This window comes from Oreochromis niloticus, linkage group LG12 (assembly GCF_001858045.2).
Source record: "Oreochromis niloticus isolate F11D_XX linkage group LG12, O_niloticus_UMD_NMBU, whole genome shotgun sequence".
Taxonomy (NCBI): domain Eukaryota; kingdom Metazoa; phylum Chordata; class Actinopteri; order Cichliformes; family Cichlidae; genus Oreochromis; species Oreochromis niloticus.
In genome coordinates this window covers 26,220,353-26,246,367 of record NC_031977.2, presented here as the reverse complement: position 1 = coordinate 26,246,367, position 26,015 = coordinate 26,220,353, and the positions used below count along the sequence as shown (strand labels likewise).

The 26,015-nt window shown below is 40.4% G+C and overlaps 1 protein-coding gene and 1 long non-coding RNA gene across 12 annotated transcripts in view; one reads left to right on the top strand and one right to left on the bottom strand.

Annotated features, from left to right (window-relative positions):
• Positions 1-26,015, bottom strand: part of LOC100690044 (rho guanine nucleotide exchange factor 28) — a 46,305-nt gene that overhangs the window by 12,573 nt on the left and 7,717 nt on the right. For 3 of the 11 annotated variants that reach the window (XM_025897034.1, XM_025897036.1, XM_025897035.1), the window contains exons 6-21: positions 23,751-23,934; positions 23,100-23,301; positions 22,729-22,804; positions 19,563-19,609; positions 18,914-19,007; positions 10,402-11,098; positions 8,796-8,970; positions 8,267-8,378; positions 7,982-8,062; positions 7,130-7,172; positions 4,624-4,713; positions 3,916-4,039; positions 2,939-3,083; positions 2,623-2,678; positions 1,308-1,365; positions 642-780 (exon numbers count right to left, since the gene is read on the bottom strand). In XM_025897034.1, the coding sequence (XP_025752819.1) occupies positions 642-780; positions 1,308-1,365; positions 2,623-2,678; positions 2,939-3,083; positions 3,916-4,039; positions 4,624-4,713; positions 7,130-7,172; positions 7,982-8,062; positions 8,267-8,378; positions 8,796-8,970; positions 10,402-11,098; positions 18,914-19,007; positions 19,563-19,609; positions 22,729-22,804; positions 23,100-23,301; positions 23,751-23,934 (2,323 nt within the window). Of the gene's footprint in view, positions 1-641; positions 781-1,307; positions 1,366-2,622; positions 2,679-2,938; positions 3,084-3,915; positions 4,040-4,623; positions 4,714-7,129; positions 7,173-7,981; positions 8,063-8,266; positions 8,379-8,795; positions 8,971-10,401; positions 11,099-12,656; positions 12,757-15,632; positions 15,946-18,913; positions 19,008-19,562; positions 19,610-22,728; positions 22,805-23,099; positions 23,302-23,750; positions 23,935-26,015 lie in introns of those variants that run through there. The other 8 variants (XM_005473539.4, XM_025897037.1, XM_025897039.1 and 5 more) reach the window with 8 other exon arrangements.
• On the top strand, positions 8,251-10,340 carry LOC112841832 (uncharacterized). The gene is made up of 2 exons (XR_003213223.1): positions 8,251-8,382; positions 9,395-10,340. It is a non-coding gene; the product is annotated as an uncharacterized LOC112841832 (long non-coding RNA).

The following is a 26,015-nucleotide window of genomic DNA, read 5'->3' as shown; positions in this document are numbered from 1 at the left end:
TAACGGTGGTCCCCGTGGTAATCAGAGCACTAGGTGCGGTGACTCCCAAGCTAGGCGAGTGGCTCCAGCAGATCCCGGGAACAACATCGGAGATCTCTGTCCAGAAGAGCGCAGTCCTGGGAACAGCTAAGATACTGCGCAGGACCCTCAAGCTCCCAGGCCTCTGGTAGAGGACCTGAGCTTGAAGGATAAACCGCCCGCAGGGGCGTGCTGGGTGTTTATATATAGATATATATAATCTATATATAGATATACATATATATATCTATATATATATGTATATCTATATATAGATATACATATATATATCTATATATAGATATATATATGTATATCTATGTATGAACAGACCTTCTGTTTGTCAGGGCCAGCCAATCAGAAGAAAACTGGCTTAAAGGGAGGGGAAGCTAAAATGGCTTGTTTCAGACAGTGGATGAACTATGGTTGAACCTATAAATCATGGAAAACATCTCTAAAAGAATATGAGAGTAAAAACATGGAGCTTGAAATAAGCATAATAGGTCACCTTTAAAAGTAAACAAATTGAATTAAAAGACAAAATTAATGCAGTTCATTCATTCTTAATGCTTTTCTCATAGCAGTGGTAATATTCTTCTTTTCCCAGATCATTACCAGCCTACCTGCTGTCTGCAGAGATGGAGAGGCTTTTAGTAAGTGGTGCAACTGTTTCTTTTTTTTCTCTGTTCATTGTTGGAAGCGAAGAGGACGGGCAGGAAGAAGAAGAGAAAATGGAGGATGGAGGGTTTTCTTTGACAGGGTCTAAAAAGGAAGATCAAAAGGAGGAGAAATACATCACACACTGGAAGCTTTCCCACTCTACAAATAAATATTGCGTGTGTTTGTTTAGTATTCAGATGTTTTGTTTATATCTATGTAGTCACTGCTATAAAATTTACAGGATCATTAAACTGTTATAATCTTTCACTGTTTAACTACAGTTTGATTACAGTTGTGACAATACATTGCAGATGTTGACACCTCTATCTAATACCAAGCACTCAAAGAAGACAGAAAGCTTAAACTGAAGAAATAAAATGATCATGTTAGTGCAAATAGAGCACTCAACCCGTGTTCTCATGCACACGTAAACAGAATCCAGACCAGATCCCCCACTGAGGTAGATTAAAATTTAACTTTTTCTTTTTTTTTAAACAGGAAAGAAAAACAACAGAAGAGGAATGACGAGGGGTGAAGAGCAATGGCTTACTTATCTACTACAGGACAAGGGAGGACAGGTGAAAACTAAATGAATCAAAGACAAAGGGAGGAGCAGTGGGGGCACTCACTCTGCGGGAGAGAAAAGGCCTTGCTCTTCATCAGCAATGCATTCCTGTCTTGCGGTTTCTGGAAAGATATAATCATATCGCCACCAAAAGTTGTAAATCTGTGTGTTTTTGCTTTAAATAACAAGAGGATGTGGTTGTAATCACAACAAATTTAGTCAATACTGGAATCAGTTAAAGAGAAACTTGCTGGGAGATATTGTAGTTATGCATGACTAATTTGTGATATCAACACATTCCCGGAGTTCCTTTGTCACCATGTCCAGGAATTTACTCTTCCTGTGGAAAAAAGTACCCACTTTCACTCTGCTCGTCTTTACTAAAGTAACTGACTCCTTTTTCTTTGTTTTCCTTCTTTTCTTGCATTTTGCCCTCTTTAGACAACAATAACAGGGGTGATAAGAGACACGGGAAAACACAAAGGGAATGGTTAAAACTAGATAACCAGCTACAACACAGTAACAGACTGAGAGTGACAGATTTCTGGTTTAGCTAGCATGTACTTAAATGCAATCTGTGGATTTTGGGTCCAAATAGTGCTACGCAGCAATGTTTTTAGGAGTGTTTGTGTGCATATGTGGGTAGTGGTTTGACACCATTCTGCTAGCTCACATTGAACACAGATGTAAATAATGAACGCAAAACAACCATTATACACACGTTTTACACACTAAACATGTTTGCTAGATGTAAAAGTAAATGAATGTGTTGTTTAATGCATAGGCCATAAAATCTCTTTCTACAGCATTGTGGTCTGTTCAGGTAATAAAAGCTCACTACAGTGATGGACAATTTACAAGTTAACACCTGGTGCAGCAGAAGAAAAGTTGTACTTAAGATCCAGAGTGTAGGTCAAGCTTTAGTAATGTCAGAGCCTACAGTTTCCATAACACCATCTATAACATAGCAAACCTTTTCTTTCTCATCTATTTATACAGGCTGACTAGTGCCAACTAAAAGTACCTGACCTATTTTTGTAAAACTGACTTCATCCCTGGCTGACTGTGTAAGCCACACAGAAACACACAAAGACTTTGTCCCCAAGAAGTCAGCTGACAAATGAAAACATGCAACATTAAAAAAAAAAAGGTAGGACTTTATATTCTGCCAAATATAAAATAACACCACCATTGTTAACTATGATGAAAAACAGCACATCAAACATGAATTAGTCTGTCACCAGCAGCGGTTTCTTTTTCTTCTTTTACATTTGTGAAGCTCTCTGGCTTGACTTTTTTCTTTCGTAAAACTATTTTTCAATCAATAATCTTGCTTATTTGCTCTGAGTGCAAACGAGGTGCATTGTGTTAATGATTACCTTTGCACAGGCTGCAACAGACTCCCGACAGTTCTTATGAACATTCAGTAAACAGTCTGCAGACAAGCACATATAAAATGTCAGTTAATTCCATGAAGTGACTTATTACAACATATGTGAATCCAGTATCCAGATGGCAGACAAACTGTTGTTTGTCACTAGAAATGTTGATCTTATGAAAGAAAAAAAAATGACTTTATGTCTCTTACTGAACAAAACATCACGGCCGCACGTGCAAAGAGATTTAAACAAATCCAAAACAGTTCAGCCACCACAGGACATAAAACAACATCAGCACTGACAGTATAATACTTACTGGAGCACTGCAACAGCTCCTTCCCAGAAACAGGCTTATCACAGGCCACACAAAGAGCAGGCCCAGATGGAGACACAGGAACAAACTGATGACCATTAGAAGTGACTGACTTCTCCTTTCCCTCCTTCACCTCTTTACCCTTCACCTGAGAGGCAAATCATACATATTTTTAATTTCCTCATTCAGCTGACAGTTACTGCAGTTAATGCCATAATAACATGCAAAGCAGGAGAGTAGAAAAAACACGACTCGTTGCAGCAGGCAAAAAAGAGGCTTAAAGCGGCCATCTTCTTGCTGAAAAACACCTGTTAAAGTGAAGTTAGTTGAGATAAAGGGGCCTCTGAGTGAGCCTTTTTGTTTACTTTGTTAAGGTCCACTGGGACTGCTGCTGTTATGGTGCTTTATCATTAGGGGGCACTGGGTTGGACGGGAGGGGGGTGTCCTCAGTGTATGCTGCGATAGAAGAATGTTTATTATCTTATGAAACTTTGCAAGGAGGTCTAGAAAATGTGTTTGTTTTCTGAGTCTTCATGTACATTGTGTTTCCATAAATATAGGGAAACGCTGTCGTTAAAGACATGCACATCCTTAAAGACAAGCACATATGTTCACAAGATTAGGAGCGTAGCACAGAATGTGTTTTGGTTCCCCATGCTGTGTGTGTGTGGAGCGGGGGTCTACATGTTATGTAAGAGAATATTTTCACTGTGTCTTGTTGCTAAGACCTGAAGAGAGAGAGAATTTTCTGCTTCACCAAATAAAGGCTTGTGCTCAGACAATGGCCCCCCAGCACAGGAATTCCGACCTGGCATGTCGGAGATGTGGTAAACTTTTACTGCACTGCTTTTAGAAGCCTTTAAGCTGTGTGTGTATTTTTTTTTTAATCGTAATCTTTAACTGTAGGCATTTCTAATGACATTTGAGTAGATCTGAAATCATACTCAGCAGGAATTAGAAAGTCCACTGCACCGCCTCACCTTAGTCTTGCTGCGAGTGCTCGACATCCTGTTCTTGAGGAAGCTGAAGGTCCGGCTGACTTTGTACTTCTCTGACTCGACCTTAGATGGGATTATGTATTTATCCCAGTCCTCATCCTCGATCCTGTTTTAGTGTAAATGCTTTAGTCAGAGGTCATCACAACTCCTCACTGCAGTACTACCATCCAACATGCACACACTAACAAAAACACGTCATAATTTTAGCCGTTTAATAGACTAAAGAGAGCATAATAAGGTACACTGGTGTCATGCTGGAATGAAAGAATGTCCAGACAGTCTTCCAGGACCCCTAGTCTACGGATTATTACTCTTCACAACATGCTCGGCATGCTTGGAAGTCACTATGGACTCTAGTGCATGCTATTTATAGTATGACCTTGCCAAAATGCAATTAATACGTGTCATCTATTTTCAGCGAGTTATGCTAGTTACATTGGACATTCTAGGTGAAAGGCAACAATAACTGAACGTAAAGAGAACAACCATGCATTATCACATCAAACCTACAGCAGCCACCTGTCGTAAGAAGTGTTAATATAATCTGCTTCTGCAGATTCCTACATCATCAGATGCAGCTGGGAGAAAACCTACATGGTTAATGGATGAGCTTGGGAACGGTCGCACAGCGGGGTTAAAATGACTTAAGCCACACATGCACATGTGAGGCCATTTAGGTGAATAACATACTCTTTGAGGAACTCTGTGAGGGTGAGGTGTTCAAGTGGTGCGCTGCTCTCCTCCTCTGCTGACTGGGCCCGCTTACGGAAACCCAAAACCCTGCATGGATATAAAGCACCTCAGACCAAGTTGTTGTGTCCCTTCTCATCAGGTAACTCAAAATGCCAATAATATTCTAAAGTCTACAAGTCATTCCTAGAACAGTATGGGAATGGAAAATTAAGATAATTACAGGTTTTGCAATGAAGAGTTACACTGATGTTTGTATTATCTGCTATTTTAGTTGACCATTTAAATATTAACCAGTGCTTGTTGGGCAGTGGTAGTTAAATCGAATGGATTCTGATATCGTAAAGGACAAAAACAGTTGGTGAGCCTAATCAGGTTGGTGTGGTTATATAAATGTAATTTATCCTAATACAATAATCTAACGGTGTAATATAATTTGATTGCCTAATGTGATCTTCTACAGTGTTTCCTCTGTTAGCAATGGTTGTTAGAAAACAAAATATATTAGCGCATGATGAATTTATGAGGCAATGAGATGAAATCGATGATAAAATGGATATGGATAGCAGCATTTATTAAATGAAATCAAAACAAGCAATGTTACTACAGTGGTCCCCAACCTTTTTTCTGCCCTGTCAGATGGACACAAGAGCCCCTCATCAGCACCACGTTCAAATGTGTTCATTTGACCTCAGTTTAACCTGGACCAGGACTACTTTCAGCTTATCAATTACCCTAACCCCATTCAGCTTGCATTCAGGCATACATAAGCCAGGGACATTTTCTGTCACATGGGATCACGAGGACTAGTCGGCTAGATTAGCAAACTATCTCAACCATTTTTCCATAACTACCGGCGTACCATTTCAACTATTTACTTTAAATAGCAGCTACTTCATTTAACAGCTATCCATTATGTTTAGTGACCAGTTTCAAATGTTTATTCATTGTGTTTATTTATCCAAGAGCCTATCTTATAATCTTGGCTATTTATTTAAACTGTTAGCAAACAATTTATATAGCTGACAACACTTTTAGCTAATAATTTTCAACCCTTTATTCATAATTTTAGCTCACTTTTTCATCTGCTTTCCAGTTATGTTTAGATATTATTTTGAGCTTTTTAGCTCAAAATAATGTCTAAACAGCCATATTTTCTGCTACCTGTTTTAAAATTAAGCTACAGTCATGTCAAAAAGGTTTCCAAACAAGTCTATGCAGAATACTCAGTGCGAGTACATCCTTGCAAGCTTCTCGGATGTGAAGTTAAAAAGTCAAGTTGTTTTTTTCCCCAAACTCCTTAGACTATATCCTTAATACTTCCATAGAAATGAAGAAGAAGCAGCAGCCAGGTGCAGCTACTTACAATCAAATAGAGCAGGACCTGGTTTGACTGATCATCAGCAAGTGTGACCATCTCTATAAAAGAAGTTTTGTCAGGTGACTTGCAACACAATGCCACAATCTTCAGCAAATTCACCCCAAAGTCCAACTGCGCAATGATCAGAGAAACTAAAAACCCAAATTATACATTTTAAAGCGACAGTAACTTTGCTTGAAAACTAATTATTTGCGCAGGGTAAGAATGTTATTTTCACACAAATATTAGTACATGAGAACCAGTCATTTAAAGCACAGCAGCTAATCTACAAAAAGGATTGCTGAAAAGGAAAAGAATCAAGGTGTTGCAACGGCCCTGTCAAAGTCCAGACTTCAACCCCAAAGAAATGCTGAAGTGGAACCTTAAGAAAACTGTGCATACACAAATGACTGCAAACTTCAATAGGTCAAGATTCCTCTGCAACAATGCGAAAAACTGATAAAGTCATAGAGAAAATGATCACTTCAAGTTACTGCTGCTAAAGAATGCACATGGGATGTACTCAGTTTTTCGGTAGACTGCATAGTCTTTTTCACATGACTGTACTTTAACCACTTTTCACCTCTTGTTGAGATAAATGATTATCATCTATTTTAATCAGTTCTGCATGTATTTTGGCTCTGCATGCTGTTTAGCTTTGCTTAGCTACCCCGGGAAGCACTTGTACACAATGGTTGGGAATCCCTGCGTTACAGAGCAGGAATGTTAAGCAAATGTTAATTCATAGTAACTGTAAAAATCTCTATCCAAGATAAATACTACAGTATGTGCATACTTCCCTTTCAACATCACTGATGTGGTCTAGAATTTTGCAAAATGTTTGTGAGGTCTGACATACAAGAAAGGCCTGAGTTTTACTGTTTACTCAGGGTTATTTTGAGGTTGTAATCAGAGAATATGCTGGCCCCAGCCTCACAACAGGAAGCATGTCACATCCTGTGCACTTAGACACCAACCACAGGTTTAACTCTAGGGAAACACATACACACACACACAGACCCCCATGTAAGCCAATCACTAATCACTGGTCAGCACTGATGCCTAAAAAGGGAGGAACATCTGAGCAGGACCCTACACAGTTGAGTGGTTCTTGCCTGAGCTCATGAAATGACACACTGGCTTTACCTCTTTTCTCTGGGCGTCTCAGTCAAGTTGAATGTTCTCTGCTCTGTAATCGACAACAAGGACAAGCAGCTCAGTATGCCAGACATAGATGTCAATACGTTTGAAAACAGTGCATAGATCCAAAGTGAATCAGCAGAGAGGGTTAAAAAATCTTTCCCATTTAAAATTGAGTTAGAAACTAATATAGAGATCATGGAAAGAGTCTGGAGCCAGCAAACCCCTACAGAGAAAGAACAAACACAGCAGCAAGTCTTGCCTCGAAAAACCAGATGATAGCAACGATGGAAAAAGAAAAAAAAAAACAAAGAGGAGAAACACAACATGTACCCAAATGGAAGAATAACAAAAGCTTCAGGACAGGAACAATTCTGCTATTAGATGATCTAAAGGAGATCTTCATTCTTCCAATGCCCCAGTCCTCTTTTGCTCAGTCATTTTTTATATAAGGCAGGAGAACTACTATTTTATTACAAAAAAAATCTTAATTAGTTTTAGAGAAAACTGTGCATGTAAGTGTACCAAATATCAAATCCCACCGAAGATGCAGAGCTGCACAATTTATGCAACAATGACAAAAATGTTTTTGCTTGTGTGAAAACATCTGGAAAAATCCTTTTACAACATAAAGTGTAGTAAAATGATTTTGCTTCTCACCAGTTCCTCTTGCAGGTTTTTCAGCTTTGCATAAATATACTTTTTACAGTGTGTCATAAAAAAAAGTTTATAGATACCAGATATGAATTTTAATTGTGCAGCCCTGCCCCATGGTTGACCCAGAAAGAGACTGAAAAGCTTTTTTCCCGACCAGCCCGTAGTATTCAAGCTGTGGCTCGACGTCTTTCTTGTACTTACTAACTTGGTTGAGACGAGAGAGGGATTTAGAAAGAGATAAAGCCTGAAGTAGAGAACGACCGCTGCTGCTGAATGCTCCATCTACACAGGATAAAGCATGACCTTTACTTACAAACACCCTCACAAGCAGATCTATTCTGAAGCAAAGCTGACACAGATATACTTCATGGAGCTTCAGCTGATTTTGACACCTGTCTGGTCTTCCCACTGTTGAACATGTGGCACATTTGTCCATTCAGCTGCCTCTTGGGAACTATCGGGGCAAAGGGGGCAAAGTTCACTCACCTTCTTCCAAATCAGTGATTGTTGCATCGCGGTTTAGCAGTGGCCGTGACGGCTTTGCTTTAGGCGAGGAGTAGGAGTAGGAGCGAAGACGGACCTCAGCCTCCTCTGGGCTCTAGGTGAGAAAACAAATCAGAGCAGTAAATAGAAGTTCACAGATTGAGTCCTGTGAACAGCAAAATCAGAGAACAGCAGAAACCTGCAGGACAAACAGACCAATAGACTCTGCCCTTTCGTCCATGTTATTGAGCTGTTTATAGTCTGGGCTTATTTACTAAAGATTGTAAGGCAAAGCTGTCTCTTTTGTAATGCTTAGCATATACTGTATGACATGGGTTTTTCATTTTTTCCTACTGAAAAATTGATGATTAATTAAAAAACAAAAAACAAACAGACGACAATCAAGGAAAATATTCAAATGGAACAAAAACTGTGTTGAGGATATTATGGTCACTTAATAAGACACATTTTTAATTCATAGTTTATACAAGCTTATGATAATGTTTCATGAACCAGAAGGGAAGGGGTATACCTTGGTTGATTTGTGCGTGATGTCGGATTGTGTACGACTGAAATCTGGAGAAGCGTCAAAAGAGTCTCTCTCTCCTCCTGAGCCGGAGCGCAGAATGGACTGTTGCCTTAAAGATGAGGCTGGGTAGGAATGTCCCAGTATGTCCTCCTCTCCACTGTCACACTCTAGACTAGGGCTGCGCACAATCATACACACACACACGGATTTAAACACACACATGTCTAGGTTAAGGTCCTGTCATTCGCTAAAAGTGACTGACAGTTAATACTTTACTCCACATTATGTAAAGAACAAAATAAAACTAGCTATTTTAAGATTTACTTAAAAATCCTACTGACAGTATAACTCGTGGCATCGCACACTCACATTTGCAGAATATAGTTGGAGACAAACTGTATTCTGACAGCTATCATAAACCAGAACAATGTGCAGAACCATAACAACACTTATTCTGATTGAAATACTAATAATAAAGTGTGCAAGGAACATAACATCACCAGCTGCTCAGAAGCTCAAGTAGGAAGTGCAAGCTTTAATTCTAAACTGCAGCATTCCACAAAATAACACACTGGTTCCTGATGAGCTGTAATATTTTGCAGATGGACCTCATGACCTGAGAATCAGCCCATCAACCACTGATTTTCTACCACTTATCCAGGGATGGGTCGCAGGGCAGCGGCTTAAGCAGTGAAGCCCAGCGCTCCCTTTCCCCAACCATCTCCTACAGCTCTCATCCACGGAAACCCAAGAGGTGTTCCCAGGCTAGCCAAGAGACATAATCTCTCCAGCGTGTCCTGAGTCTACCTTGGGGCTTCATTTCAGTACGACATGCCTGGAACACCTCACCTAGGACGCGCGTAGGAGGCATCCTAAACAGATGTTCAAACCACCTCAACTGTCTCAATGTGGAGGACTAGTGGTTCTACTCTGAGTCTCTCCCAAATGACTGAACTTCTCACCCTATCTCTAAGGCTCAAGCCACTCTCCATAGAAAACTCATTACAGACACAAGAATTTCTCATTCTTCCAGTCCATGAGATCTTTAATTCCCACCTCCAGCATTCCAAGGGAAGTGGGGATATTGAGTCTGAAAGAAGGAGTCCTTTACTTTTATGGCGCTGCTGTTTATGGCATCCACAGAATTAGTTAGCTTGTGGGATGCCGGAGGCAGCTAACAGGTAGGTGGCAGTAGGTGAAGAAAAATTTGGGTGTGGGAGGAGTCCAGTGAGGATACAGAACAAGATTTTTGGTCAGCCTCAAAGCCATTCTGGCAAACGCCATAGACAGTCATCATATTCAAATCAAACACTATGATTTTGACTCTGCATTGCTGAGAAAAATGAAGGACTGTTCAGCAACTTGAGCACGCTTCCTGCCGCTTTCCACACCTTCACTTAAAACAATGTAGGGAAAAAAATTATCTTGTTGAAATTCCAAGCAAACTGGAGTTTGCTGTCTTTGTATGGATTAAATGGAAGACTGCTTATCATCCAAGTCAACAAAACCCCACAACACACTTCTGAAGTAGGTCGGAGTGATCTTTAACATAATCTCAATAGAAGAAATAGTCTAAACCTTTTCAAGAATAACTGCAATTGCGTCCTACCTCAAGCCTCGGCTTGCCTCTGTGAAGCTGCATCCGCTACGACTCAAAGAAGGAGAGAGTGGCAAGCCTGTCTGCGGCTGACGCTTGTGTGCTCCCTCAAACAAACGGAGGGCGGAAGCCAGGGGCGAGGAAGGAAAAGACGGGGAGGAAGCGAAAGGACAGGGGGGAGAGACAAGAGGGGATTGCTCTCTGTGGTTCTCCAGGCCAGAACCTTGGATTCCCCTCAGCCTGTTGTGGGGTGACGATGGGCACCGGCTCCGGGAGCAGTTCCCTGAATTAGGGGGAGTCACAGAGAACGAATCCCAGCTGGAGCTGTCAACATGAGATGCAGGGCTGACCTCCTCCTCCCCTGGAGAGCGGTATTTAATGTCAGCATCGTCCACCTGGAAAAGAAAAGTGAGAATGCAATGAGAGGGACCCCAAACTGTTCCACCAGATGATTTGCAGCTCATCCAGTGAAACGATTCACATCTTATGAGCAAAGTCTGTTGTTCATGCGCTGTTCTAAATGATATCGCTGTCGTAAACTGCATTTTTCCTAATGACACTGTATAGAAAAACTTCAGCCAACTCACCTGATCCACCAGCATGGCGTTGGCATACACTTGGTCTTTGCCGTGTATCATCGCTGACAGTCTGGCAGCTGCAGCCAGTGTTGGAGACGAGGCCTGGCTCTCCCTTATGGACTGGCTTTTCTCTACAGAGAGGGAAGAATGCACAGAGAGCCGGGATTTTTCAATATTACATTTAGTTTCCACAGCAACACCAAATAACTTCTCACAAACACAGGAAGTGACATAGACATCCTGGGCAGTTGCTTGTCATTGTTCAGGACTAAGAGTCTCTGTATGAGTTTGTGTATGAGCGTGTGCATGTATGTGTGTGTGCCTCTATCTGAATGGCTCTTTGCACACACGCGTGAAAGGGCGTGCACGGAGTTGAGAGTAGACATCTGTAGGCTTGTTTCTTCTCCGCCCTGCCTTCGATGCAGCGGGTGAGTGGAAATAACTTCTGGTGAGCACACAGTAGCATTGAGAGGAACCCTTTCAACACAGAAGAGCCACTGTGAGCAGCAGCCTGGTTTTACTGTTAAACGGGGAAAAACACTCCTGCTCTCAAAACACGCAAAGCTCCCTCTGGGATGTTGCTCTGTATAAAGCACACCCTCTCCACAACTCAGTTTCTTATGAAGTATTTCAGGTTTGAAAATAACCGATTCACATAAACAAAGAAGGTAAATGTTACCAGTAATACTACACATAACAATAAACCTTTGATAAGACGCTAATGGGTACATCATCTTTTAAGAAAGTTTAAACGCATCATTATTATCATTATTATCATACTCATTATTTATAGAGTACTATTAAAATGCAACTTAAAATGATAGTGGCAGCAAAATAAACACACATAGGTCATAAAATCATAATTTAAAAAATGTATATAAAATGGTTAGCATCAGATAAAAATCCTCAAAAGCTATAAAACAGCTAGAAATCAGGTGAGACTTGAGGTGAGACTGCTTAGTCAGCTGCTGCTTTTAATGTGAAAAATAACCACAGTAACAATTATTTTCAAACTACTGCACCAAACTTACTTGTGAATTCTGACTGCTCATAAAAAATCTCTATTAAACACTAACCAGGTACACTGACTTTACTTTTTTTAATATAGTTTTTTTTTTTACTGCTACTAGATAACCATCAGCAAAATGTGTGTTTCTGCCAGTGTTAGGTAATGTTACTTTTTTAAAACTAACATGCGTAACAAGCTACAAGATTATTGTTTTACATTTTGTTGACTTCCTCAAAGTGAAGGTTGCTCTTTTCTATGCCATCTAAAAGTAAACTAGGTGAACAGCACATGTGCACAAGTAGCAGGAGCAGGACAAAAAGAGCGCAAACATTTCATCGATTGCCTTTTTTGATTTCAAAGCATCAGAGGGAAAATGGGACGTACAGTAAAATGATTAGTTAATCACCAAAGTAAGTCAATTTATGATTACCTGAACTGTGAAACTACCACCAATACATTACATTACTTGTTAACAAAAGAAAAAAAGTCCTCAAAGCATTTGAGTCCCTGACTCTGGTCCAAAGAAAGAAAACTTTGAGAGTAATTTACAATAAGCTGAATATTCAATAGAAAAATCTAATCACACCAGCAGCCGGTGCATTTCTGGTCACAGTAATCAGAAGAGGCAGCCTCATTAGCGTTACATATAATAGTTACATTATTAAGCTCCACATACTCACCTTGCCGCGACCAAGCCTTGCCTCCAACAGTGTCTTTGGCACTGCTGTTTTAAACCTCAGCTCATCAAGCAGTTATTAAAGCAAGACTCAACAGTCTTCCTTTTAAATAAATCAATAGTTTATCCATTGTGTCCAAGCTGCCAGCACTGCAGAATAATAATAAAAAAAGGCATTCAGCAACTGTAACAGTGAATAAATCAAAGAAGAAACTGGCTGCGCTTCCTATATGCTGCAAGTTAGATAAATATGAGAGGCAACAGGGAGCTGAGCTGACATTGATGAGGACACCAGATGATTCCCATTACATCCATGTTAAACATAAATGAATTAACCCAAGTTTAAGTACTGCAGCATATACAGAGATGACTGCACATCAGTCCTGGACCGCCAAAGTTTTTATATCTCTCAGCGAAATTCTTACATTTTTACAACCTGATTCTCTGTTGTTAAAAACGTCTGGATCCTCTTAGTTCCACCTGAAGAGATTATACTGTATATGAACCTCAAACCAGATTCACTGTACCTGCGCAAAGTCACGTAAAACTTTCTGCTATGTAGAAAAGGATTAGTTTTAGTCCAACATCAAATCCACAGAAGGGGGTTAGATTCTGGATGTGGGTCAAACTGCTGTTTGAAAGCAGATATCATTTCATATAAACCTACTTTAGGGACTTGACAGACAGACCTAATAGTTCTGGCTCTGAGCAGGGTCCAAAGCCACAGCTGGCCGCTGTGGCCTCAATCATTCACACACCTCTGACCCATAAATTCTGGCTCAGTGAACATTACTGTCGGGCAGTGTGATCTGTGTTTAACATTAGTTAACTGGGGGAATAACAGAAGCAGGGTGTTCATATTGCCAACAAGTTACAACAGCAAAAAATAATTCGTCCTGCTGGAAAAGCTGTCTTTCTTCCTGAGGCAGAGTAAGCAGTCAATCAGCTGTGACTTGAAAGGGCATGTGTTTTTTTAAAGACAGCAGAGCAGTATGTGGGTCTATTTATGTAGGATTTTTGCTCGCTAAAAGTAAAGCTGAAGTGATGTGATATTCAGAGCATGTCCCTTAGTGAGAAGCAACCGTATACAGTAGCAATGCCTAAAGTAGCAGCAGTGAGAAAAACTGAGACCGAGAGAGACTCTATAGCAAAACAGACAAAGACAGCAGTCAGTGCCAGGTTTCCAGACCAGGGCAGTTAAACACAGAGAGTGACCCTTCAACCCATGCACACCCCTGGGAGAGGGAGACCAAGGTAGGCAGGATGAAGAGGAGGGGGAGGCAGGGCCGCCACAAGGCTTCTTTCTCATGGTTCACTCCTTTTAGAAGCTGTAGGGCAAAACATAAAATTCAAGATAAACATACAATAACAATGATTAATCGTATAAACACCTAGGCTTGCTTATTGTAATTATAAATGGATTATTTGTTCATGCTGTTCCTTCTTTTATGATGTAACTTGCTTTACAAGGACCACACTAAACAGCTGTCACTTTGATGAGAGCTGAAAGTAAAATAACAAGCCAAGTCTCAAAGAATCACAACAAGAGGTCTTATTACCTTATAAAAATAGGGGAGGCATTTATTTAACTTTAGTGTTCGGGACTTTTAAATCATTAGAACAATTGTCCACCAAAATCCACAAAACCGCTCTGAGTTATGACACCTGTGGTCAAACATCCCAATCCAAGCATCACAGGCCCATTGTATTTACAGGAAAAGGTAAAGAATGAGCCGTGCAACTCTCAGAGCAAAGAAATAAACGTCTGTCTGTGCACACCTGAAATCACATTTCACTTTGCAGGTGTATTGTTAGACCAGAAATAAAAGAAAGTCGAAATCGAGTAGAAGCAGTTCGGTTCAGTTCAAAAAGTTGATGCAGTGCCATCGTTTCTGTTCCTCAATGAGAGCGCACAGGCCAGCAGTGTGTATAAAGCTAGCCTATGTCAATCACAATTACAAAGCAATAACATAGATAATCTTGCAGAGGTTTATGGTGAAAGATGAGGAAAAGACAACTGGAGCTGAGCCATGACACAGCCATGGCAGTAACATAATCTTTCCCCGTGTCTGTCTCTCTGATCCTAACTCCCTCTCTCTTTCTCGCTTCTCCCAACAAACACAGAATCACTTGTACACAAGCAACGAACTGTTTAACCACTCTGGTTTAATCATGCACTATTTTTAGCATTTAATTTAACTCTCCCATGACTAACAATGAAATAACACATTTTTATGCCAAGATGAAGTATTAACCAGATTTTGGTTCCGTGCCTGATAATAAACCAAGACTCAATTCAGCCACAGTCACTCTTTCACTGACACCTAAACAACCAATTAGAACTATCAAGTGCAGTTCCCTGAGGCTAGGGATATGACCGCACATATTAAACAGTGGGCCTCCCATTTGCACTGCAACCTAGCAGTCACATGAGGCCACGACTTCTCAGCAGGGTATAGATGCACACAACAGTTTGAAGATGTCGAAAGCCCCAAACCACTCAATCAGCCTCGAGTGGACATCTGACATTCCCCAACATACTGTCAGGTATCAGGTTACATCACTGGTAAACATGCAGTTAGCTCTCTCTGACAGACTCGGTGCTGCAGTTGATGTCTGTGAGTAAGAGTGTGTAATGGGAAAAGTCTAATTTTAACTTTATTGTTCCACAGTGAATGGTGAAACATGCCTGCCAACAGGGCATTTAGAAGTAAAGTCCTGAGTTTGCCAGAAGGGCTGCCTAATCTGTTTAGAAAGTTAACATTTTTCACTTTAAAATTATTCCACATGTTTTTCCACGTCTTTTTTTGTGTGTCTGTCAAACACTGCAGACATCAATATGTCAGAAATGTGTTTTAAGGATGTCAATGACAGTGAAGTGAAAAGTGAATTAAGATTTGTGGACACTCGCAGAACTATACCTGTCGAAGTGACAGAATAGCAAAACTACTTTTAAATATGTTTTTTAATGCCGCGTTACCTTTTTTTCCCATCTTCCGGCGCATCCTCATCTTGGGAAAAGAAGGCCAGGAGTAGTTGAAAGGGCAGTCGGAGTCAGAGTCCATGAGTTTCGATCTTAAAGAAAATCTTCATCCGAACAGCTCGATGTGTTTGATGAATAAATGAGCAGAGCCTTAAGTTACATCTATTTCCACATGGCTGAACAGACCGTGGACTAGCTGTAGCACTCACTCTCCTTTTTTTTCCCGGAGCCCTGCTGCAGACACTCTGACACTTCAGGAGTGAGCCAGCATGTTCCCCTCTGTCTCCCCGAACCACCCCTCCCCCTAAACTACTCCCCTTCCCCCTCCACAGCTCTCAACCAACTGTCCAGCAGAGCCGGGACTGAACTCTTTCTTTTTGAGTTTCCTCTCTGTCTGCTCTTCTTACATCTGAGCAAACTCCTGGGTGACTAAGTCCGTCTCTGCCTTCTTGGCTCATATACCACACACGGTCATGAGAAAGAGGGAGCGAGATATAGACATGCTGACAGGAGCAGAGGGAGGAGGGTATTGACAGCTGAAAGGAGGGACTGAGGAAGGGAGAGAAACAGATATACAATCAAACATAGGATTGACTTTAGAACCGGCAGCGAAGAAAAACATGAAGCCAGACTGCTTATTGAAAGGGAGTCTCAGACACGATAGAAATCATTAACCCTGTGAGTCCATAACTGTCTCGGAGAGATACCAGGCTGCATAGCTGAACACTACCCAGTTAAAGGCACTGGTAATTCATCCCAAATATGCCTAATGCCATCTGAAGAGAGTCCTTCTCAATCACTCCATTCTCTCGTTCTCTATATTTTAGCATGTCAAAGCCCAGCTGAGAGGGGAGGAGGGACTGCCAGGTTAGCAGCTTCTCCATGGAGACAGCACAGAGAGCTGCTGCTGTTTTCTTCATCCATGTTTCCTCCTCTTGCCAAACTGCAGGAGTACAGTGCTCCAGTTGCAACAGCACAGATACAAGTGAAGATCAGCAAAAAGGATGGTAAAGAGGATTTACAAGACAAAGTGGACAATGGCACTGTGAAAAGAGGTCAAGCATGGGTTTACAAATGCACATAAGTGAAGGAATGTGAAAAACAGAGAGAGAAAAAGGAGATGGGATGGGTTTTGTAGGCAGAATATATGCGAAGAGTAGAAAAAGAGGTACACTGTGACTATAGAAAGTTTCTGTGTATGTGCATGGGGAGGGGTGATGGAGGGTGTTGGCACTGGGCTAGTGAACATTAATGCTGCCTTTGTGGGGTCTGTGCGAGGTTTAATCCTTTTTTCCATTCTCCAATTAGATCCCACAGTCGGGGTCGCAGACTCTTCTTGGCGCTCCTGGTGCTGCACTTATCGTTTGTTGACACCCTGCCAAACTATCCATATCATAAATCCCTTTCTCTCACAGTTCCCCCCCCCATTACACACACACACATAAACACACACTGCTTTAACACTCCTCTGCTCTCCTTTCCCTGGAGATCTCAACAAGCTGCTGGAAAACTGCATTCAGCAAAGCCCTGGCAACCCCCATTCAGCCACAAACACCCCCTTTTTACTTCCCTATACCCCTGTCCCACTCAGAGCACTCTTCCCTACTGAATTCGTCCAATCAAATACACAAGTGAACACACACGCACACAGAAACTTCTTCCCTCTCCTCAACTGTGGAGGAGAGCAGCACTCCTCGGGATGAAGTGGCCTTTGCTATTTGTTCGCTAAACTCACATTAAAATGCTGACCTGGAAGGATGTGATGGGGAATGGTATGTGTATTCGTCTGTATGTAGGCATCTGGGTGCAAGAGTGTGTTTTGGGTGTGGTATTTAAATATCGGGGGCATTAGGAAGGCAGAGATGGGGGAATGTGTGACTGAAGAAGACAAACACTGTCCTTTATTCCTCTCTCAAAAAAATCCAAATTATCATATGAATCTTGAAAACAGTAAATCCCTTTTTTTTAAAATAGTTTTCTTTATACATACAGCCATGTCAAAGAAGTTACAGTAATCTGAAATGGAGACAGGAAAGATGACATCAAGAAGACAGGGGAAAGATGACAGCTACATTCGAAATTCCTCATCCCTAGCTGAAGCGCTGGATACACAAGTTCTGTCTGTGTATCTGATGACGCATTAGCTCAACGTATGCAGCCATATTGTTAGTGTTAACAAACAGACCAGAATCACAATATAAGCTTCACTACTTCACTAAAAAATGTAAAAACCTTCTAGCCACTCACGATACCTGACAGGCCAGGAATGTTTACTGAAGAATTTAAATTCTTCAAGGGTCAAATGAGCACCTTTATCCCGGAAGAATGGCATGTATGAAACCTGAGTCATTTCCAGTCATTTCCAGTCTGAGCTGTGTTCATTCAAACATGACCCACTGAGGGGAAACTTGTGCAAAACATCATTCAAGTGACCAATATTATTTGAACTGAGCCACAGAAGGTGATTTAAGGGGTCAAAAGAGGCCAGAGGGAGGCAGACATCACAGGCTACACGAAAATGATGAAGAGCTTCCACTCAGCTAACAAACACAGAGAAACATGCACACAGAGGACAAAATGGCTTAACCATTTAGCATGAAAAACTACACTCGCCACAGGATGCTAAGATTACAGATGTTCAGTGCCAAGTGTTATAAAGTCTGAAGCCTCAGCTTGTAACCACAGCATTCTTACACTGAGGCATCAGTCTGGTCTGCAGTAATACCAGCCAATTATTAACCCACAGGATGTTCCCACTCTCAAATCCTTCCTCTTGCAATCCAGGAGTACATCAGAGTGAAGCCACCTTCAGCCATTTAGTCAGGAATTGGCTTGGTTTGTTTCTGTTCTCCTGTCACTACTGGCAGAAGCAGGATGACTCAGGATGAAGTGTTCATAAAAAAAGAAAGAAAAGATCCTACTCGGTTCAACAATAACTGTAAACACAGAGTGACATGACTAAAAAAACTTCAGGGAGAGGGGGGCAAGACAAGCCAGGGGCCTGAAATGTGATCCTATAGTCAGCGGGGACAGTCGGCAGCCATAGACGACGGTTAGAGTTCCAAGTTCTGTTCAGGAAAGGAAATGTTTCCTGCAGTTTGAACTCACTCAATAATTTGAAGCTACTTGGATAACTTCCTATGAACATAACAGCACCTAAAACAACAGTGATCAATTTCCGTCTGCACAAAAGTTGATGTACCACAAACTCTACAATTAAAACCACAGCTAAAAACGGACTTCTAAAAAAGTAAAATTACTTTGAAAGAAAATCTTACCAGAGTCAGACTGTGAAGGCTCGTCTTCTTCGTCCTCCTCATTCAGACAGAACATCAGCGGCTCCTCGTATACTTCGGAGAAGAAACTGGGAACCTTTAACGAAACAGCATGCGCATTTCCAGCATACCACAAAAATGGAAAAAAACGAGTAGAACTAAGTAAAAAAACACAAGTGTTTGGCGAGTGCCTAGGTGTGTGAGACAGATCAATTAGTTAACCATCTGTAACACATTAAACTGTTCCTACTGGATGACCAGAATCATGTGCACACACCACACCTCTCAAAACACGAAACACACACTTGACCGCTCACAAAGTCAGCTATTCAGTGGTGTGTGCAAGGTGCCAAATCCAGCACCTTGACAATAAGAGTGAAAAAAGAAAAAACAACAACTGTGGAGCATTGAGAAGCAGACAATGCTCCACAGTTATTGTAGCAGTGCTTGCCACTAGCTGGTACAGATGTTCATGGAAAGTGAATAAGTGTTTTTAAAATGCCACCTGTAATAACATATTGAGGAAAATTGGAAGGAACGCCTCTTGTTGCACGGAATTTGTCAAGAATATTCTGATCATATTGTAATCCATAGACTTGTACGCATGTGAATCGTTATAAAAATGTTTTACTGCTGTGTGTTAAATACTTACATTCTCTGCAACGACAGAGTTTTCTCCATTTATATCAGGATACAGTGCTGAAAAAAAGACAACATTTTCAGACACAGCCATCAAACTTCAAAAGAAACACAAGTAAGCACAGATGCTTGCCAGTTTTTAATGATCCCACGTAAACGCAGGTTTTTGTTTTCTTTTCATAAACCTGGGGGATTTATTTTTTTTTACTGTGTGGCCTTGATCTCCATTTTCATTTAATTACATGTTCATCCTAGATCAAAGGGCACGGTGTATGATGGCTTACCAGTAACAAGGCAGAAATACATGGAAATTAGTGTTTGGGTGGTTTGATTAGTGGCCTTGGGTGATGTTGAAAAATGAAGGCAGGAAATGTAGCAGAACTGGCCCATAAAAGATAGATAGGCTGGAACAGAGTTTCAGAGAGAAGAGAAAAAGTAGTGCCAGAGCTAGAGAGACAAAGACAGAGGGACAAAAAAAAAGAGAAGGATGAAATATTTTAAAAATAAAAACAAAACTAGCTCAGATACTGTCACTCACACTAGTGATGTGGCTTGGGATCTCAGTGGAATATGCCAAATACTAGTGGATAAACTGCTTTAAAATTCCCAACATAATGTCCACAGGCCTTATGTAGGGAATTTTTATAAGAATTTTTATGCCATGCTGAGTTTTCCTGTAGCACAGGAACAGGCATAGCTGGACTGGCCATCGGGCATACCGGACATTTGCCCGGTATGCCCGATGGTGATTTTTCGTTTTTATGGGCCGATGGTTTTCTTTCTTTCTTTTTTTCCCGTAACGGTATAAACACTGAAAGGTGGTGGATTGGCCAGATGCTGGGAGATGTGTAAAAATAACTCAATTGTTTGGTGGTGGCTATTGCGGAGCTTCCACAGATTCAGTAACATTAGCAAGTGGTAGAGGCCAGCAGATGCAACACGCTGGCAGGTGGATGACGGAAACGCAGAAGGAGCAGAGACCCGAGGCAGTGAACTGAACTTTAGGTAAGAAGTTATGACCTGCAGTCTATCTGGGTCAGATATAAACCAAGTTTAGGTGGAGTTTATTTTCGTTATGCTGACTTTTTACAGTCAGTTACAATAACTCGTACTGCTTACTAGCTAGCATGACGGAGTTTATATACTGCTGGGCGATGCTATGATATTATTGATGTTGAACTTGTTTTTATCTTATTTTATTTATAAGGTTAGTTATTAGAGTCTCCAACCGTCCTGTAAAAAACGGAATCTTCTGGTATTCAGAGTAAATATTGCACGTTTTGTATTGAGGTGAAAAGGAACACAGTTTGTCCCGGACTTCAGCTACAATGAAAAAGACACAAAGCTGGAGTTATTCTGTGTCTTTGCTGCACAGCTGCCTCTTCTTCTCCCATTCTCTCCCCCTCCCTCTCCTGTTTCTACTTCAATCATGAAACTGATCAATGATCAGCTGATCGGCTTTTCTCTCTTGTTTGTTTATCGCCCACTTTGCGTCAGAAACAGGAAACCGGATGTCGCGCTAAACAACAGCAGCACGTTTAAGCTTGATCAGCTGTTGTTAGAATTTATTTAATATTAATTTCTAGTATCAGCTGATGTTTGCTGGAGCACAGCTGTAAAAGCTGCTGGTCATGATATCGGTTTGGATATCTGGTGAGAGGGAAACATGCAGATGAAACCAGGAGATGTCCTTACTGAATCATCAGAGCTGAACAGGTGATGGAGAAACAGGTTTACCTTTTAGGTGACATGAATGAGTTGAAGGGAAGTTATGAACTGTTTCTGAGAGAAAAATAACACCAGGATCCTTTTCTGTGTAGCTGACAGCTGGTAACTGTGCAGGGGCGGGTCTAGCAAAGTTTTGCCAGGGGGGCAGGTAGGGCATTAACAGGGAAAGGGGGGGACAAAGAAATACTTTTCTTTCTTATTCTCATATAAATGTCTAGCTTTTAACAAATAATTATCTGAATCTTACAACAAACGTTTTCATCTGATCTAAAATGTATAGAAATCCATTATTGTACATAGTAATTTTTTTTTAGGGTCCCATCATAATTTCTTCAGAAGTAACTAAGTACTGTATATGATGCCAGTATTTTCCCACATTTTCTAGATTCTGTACCAGTACTGTGTGTAAAATGCCATCAAAAAGTCAATTAAGTTTTATTCTTTCTCACCTGTCTTTCTATTTCCTTTCACTTTTTAAATGTTGCCATCTTAGAAAAAATATTTTGCCCTGCCATGCTGTTTATTGATGTGGCAAATGAATGGTTTATGAAAATATATCTAAATCTGTCATGAGTAATCAGTAATGATCATGTCTCACATCTAGTCTTCTCTGTCTTAATTTCAGGTTTTCACCATGTGTTGTAGATAGTTCAGGAGGTTAACTCGACCAAGCAGTCTACTTTCGGGTACTGTTTAGAATACCAGAATAGGGAGGATGGTGTAGGTTTAAGTTTATTAGACTGATACATATATACCAACAAGACAGTGTACATCACTGTGACAACAGCGTTTGTTTTCATTCAAAGGATTTATGGTTTTTCCTATAATACCTGGTGGGCCGGTCTCTAGTCAAAATGCCCAGGCCGATTTTTTGTCCCAGTCCAGCCCTGGGAACAGGTCAAAGTTTTTACTCATCTATTTAAATATCCTTAAATATTCGCATTTAAAAACAAGGCCAACATCAGATTTTAAGAACTCTTTATTTTAATGAGCTTCCTTTAAATCTGCTTGATGAAGTAGTAAATCCGTCCTCTACCCTTTATCCAAATCTACCACTGGAAGAAATGATTAAGCACACCTTGTTTTTTTAAATAATTATGTTTGATGAGAAATACTTTTAAGCAGAAAGTTTTGAAGTAGACTGTTGTTATTGTTTTTATTTATTTCCCTGATAACTGGCTAACAATTGATCATCTATTCGTCAAAGAAATGACAAACCGTCACCTTCATACAGTTGACTTGTTTTTTGCCATATCTTTGCAGTACCCACAAAGCCCAGATGAGGGCAGTCAATTTCTACTGAAGTCTGCGTGACACCACAGTGTGTAGATTCAACACAGTGAAAAATAGCAAATCATCTCAACATGAAAGAGGAGAGCTAAGACTGGATGGTTTAGTTTAATCAGGCCTCCAAATCCCACAAATCAGACAGATTTGAATGTGCATGATACCACTGTCTGCAGGATCATCCACTAGTTCTTCCTTCCCTGAGATCGTCTCCACCCGCTCCCTCCTTAGTGCTTTGATCTGTAGGAGAAAAAGCAACATTTAAATCAAAAGATTCGGTAAACTGAGAGAGTATTGTATTGATGGGTTTTGATTTTTCTGTTTCGTTAGTTGCACACCCTCTACCTGACCTTAATTTAACAGTACCTTTAAGAACCTTCACCAAAAAAAAAGTCCTCAAAAAAAGCTTAATCTGCAAATTTTTTTTGTTTTGCTTTTATATAATTGTAATCAACTACCTTTTTCTATTTTATTCTTGTGTTTACAAATATCACCTTTACAATCTTTACGACCATCATAATGTTGTTCCGCTCACCCCTCTGAGGAAGTCCTCATCTCTCAGTCGCTCTCTGAAAAGCAGGATGTCAGCATGTCGGCTCTCCTCCGAGCTCCACCTCAGGTTTTGTCTGACAGTCAGAGTCAGGTTCCCCGTGTCATGACAGAACCTAAGCAGGCGAGATCTGTCTGCCCACACCTGGGAAAGACCAGCGGGAGGTGTAGCTAGTGGATTGGGTGGGCTGCAAAACAACAGAAAAAAATATTAGGCATTAGGGTTGATATTTGGAATACTGTTTTTACTATTTTCCCAAACTTCTTTAACATATTGCATATCACATGTACTGTCATTAAGTGCATATGATCTGGTCTTGTAGGCAAAATAAATAAACCTGTAAAGGTGTGGATCCAGTTAGAGCTGGAGTTTTCAGGTAACACAAACAGGTGGCATATAATAACAAAATGCACTTTATCACTTCAATATAATCACAGTATTTTGGAAATTTAGAAATGGATGTTAACGAGGATAATAGCAAACATAAAACTGGGTTATGTACATAGCTGAAGGAAAGTTTTCCCTTACTGTGGAGCACAGGAAACTTCTACACTGAATACACAATGTTTTATCAAAACAGTCATTCATTTGTCAGAGTCTCTCCTGGAAGAACCTTGTTAAAGCTTATAATCTTACTTGGAGAGCAGCTCCAACAGTTCAGTGTTGCCTGCTGTCTGTGCCAGCTGCAGCGGCGTGACTCCATTTTCGTTTGGCAGATTGACAGCCATCAAACCCCCAGGCTGGCAAAGCAACAGCTCTGCAAGTCGACACATACCCCATCGAACAGCTAGGTGGAGGGGAGACTCTCTGGGACAGTGCTCTGGAGAATAGGGAGAGAAATATATTACAATTTTAAAAAATGACATCTCTGAAGACATGAAAGAATGCAGCAGGAGCCAAGACAACTGCTTAACCAGAAATGTGAGACTCACAAAAACCAGGAGGAAACTAGCATGTCAGAAATCTGGATAACCGTCTAATTAGGATAATTATCTGAACTGTCACTAACTGATTTCTATTCTTACGCAGCACTGGATCCCTCTGGTCCACTGACCTATTTTAAGGCAACAGAAGCCTTTTAACAAGATCGTGACAACAGACAGTCTACAAATGTGACGACTTCTTAGATTTGTGTCTGCCATTTAATGCAGTCCAACAAGATTTCTATCTGTACCAGATAAAACTGCTCCAGCCGAAAAACATTTTACTGTCTAACAAGTTTTTTTTTAGATTTTATTACTATTCCTTAAAAGAGAGAATACGTTTACATTAAAGTAAATACAGTAGTTAACTTAGATATAAATTACAAATCCTGTCTGAAAAGACAAAAAATACGAGTCACAATAGAATAAATTGCAGGAAAAATATACAAATATAACAGAAGCAACACTTGGTATCACTTAAAATTGTCATCTTATCATAAAAATGTTTTTTTGTTTTTTTTACATTCTGATACCATACAGTTTGCCCGTTGTACTGTAATGGGTAGCTGTGTAAAGATTAGGAAATACCCGCAGGATGATGAGAAATGAGTCAAGCCCTGTGCAAGAGCACTTAAACTGCAAATAATTCAGGACTGTATCACCTTTTCAGAATCCCAATATTTCTAAGCTGACAAGTAGAGTATTTCCTTTTATAGAGGATAAAACATACTTCAGAGAAACTAAACTGAAACTACAGGCTCAAAAGTAGAAATAAAGAGAATACACCTGTGACTTCCAGTTATACTAACTAAAGAAAAGGTTTTTATAAAAGAATCAGATTTGTCCCATGTTTAGTCTTTCTCTTCCTTTTATACTTTGATGTTTCTATCACGATGCATAAGTGCATCATGGATTTACACGGGTTCACACTGAAATAAATTACCAGCGAAAGTAAAACAAAAAAAAATGATTTCAAGATTTTACACTTTTAGAAGAAGAAATAGTAAAAACAATAATTAAAAATATCAGTTGTTATATACTTGTAGAAGTAATGAGAATGAGTCATAGTACAACTAATTAGGCTGCTGTGAGCTTCCTCCTGACATAATGCCAAAGACGGTGCATGATGTGAAAAATCTAGCTTCATAAAACAGACAGGAAGCGCTTCGTACTTAGCATAAGGCTTACCAATTGAAATCTTGAGTTTTTGTGACAGCTCAGTCAGTATGAAGAACATTGCATAACAACCTCTATGGAGAGAGTCCAAGAAAAAAAAAAGTCCTGGCTTGCTCTTCAGCACATTGCTGCAAGATTAAACTTTGCTAATGAACATGAAAAGGTGCCTGATGAATACTGGGTGAGATACATTTTCACAGCTCTGACTGGGTCCAGCATGAACTTGGCCAGGACTACCACAGTAAATACACACAGAATCACCGTGAGCTGACTGTTGTTATGAATTGGTGCTATAAATACAATATATAAATAAAACTGACTTGAGTTGAAAAGTTGAAATAAGGAGGCACAGAGGTGACAGTGTGGCGAGTGCAAAAGATGTCGTGAGATGACTTATAGATGGAGCCATTAATGTCTGAAAATTAACCAGAATACTGACTGAAAAAATGACTCCTAATCTCCAGAAACCTGTCAGGAGAGGAATACTAGACTTTATCCTCTTTATCCTACTTAGGAAAGTCGGGGATTGATTATTGAGCTGTATTAAGCATCGGCAATAGAATGATGTCATAAGCAGTGTTATCAAATTAACTGCAGACATTTAGAGAGAGACGTTGCAATGAAACAGACTGCCATAACTATATTACAGCTAAATCTAGTTTGTTATTTATGTAGGTGGCCCTACACAAACACTCAGATCATACAAACAGATGGTGGCATCTAGTAAACTTGGTGGTCAGCACACACACAGGCCACACGCAAACACACAAACACATGCTCGCTCAGATTTATTGAGCTCTGC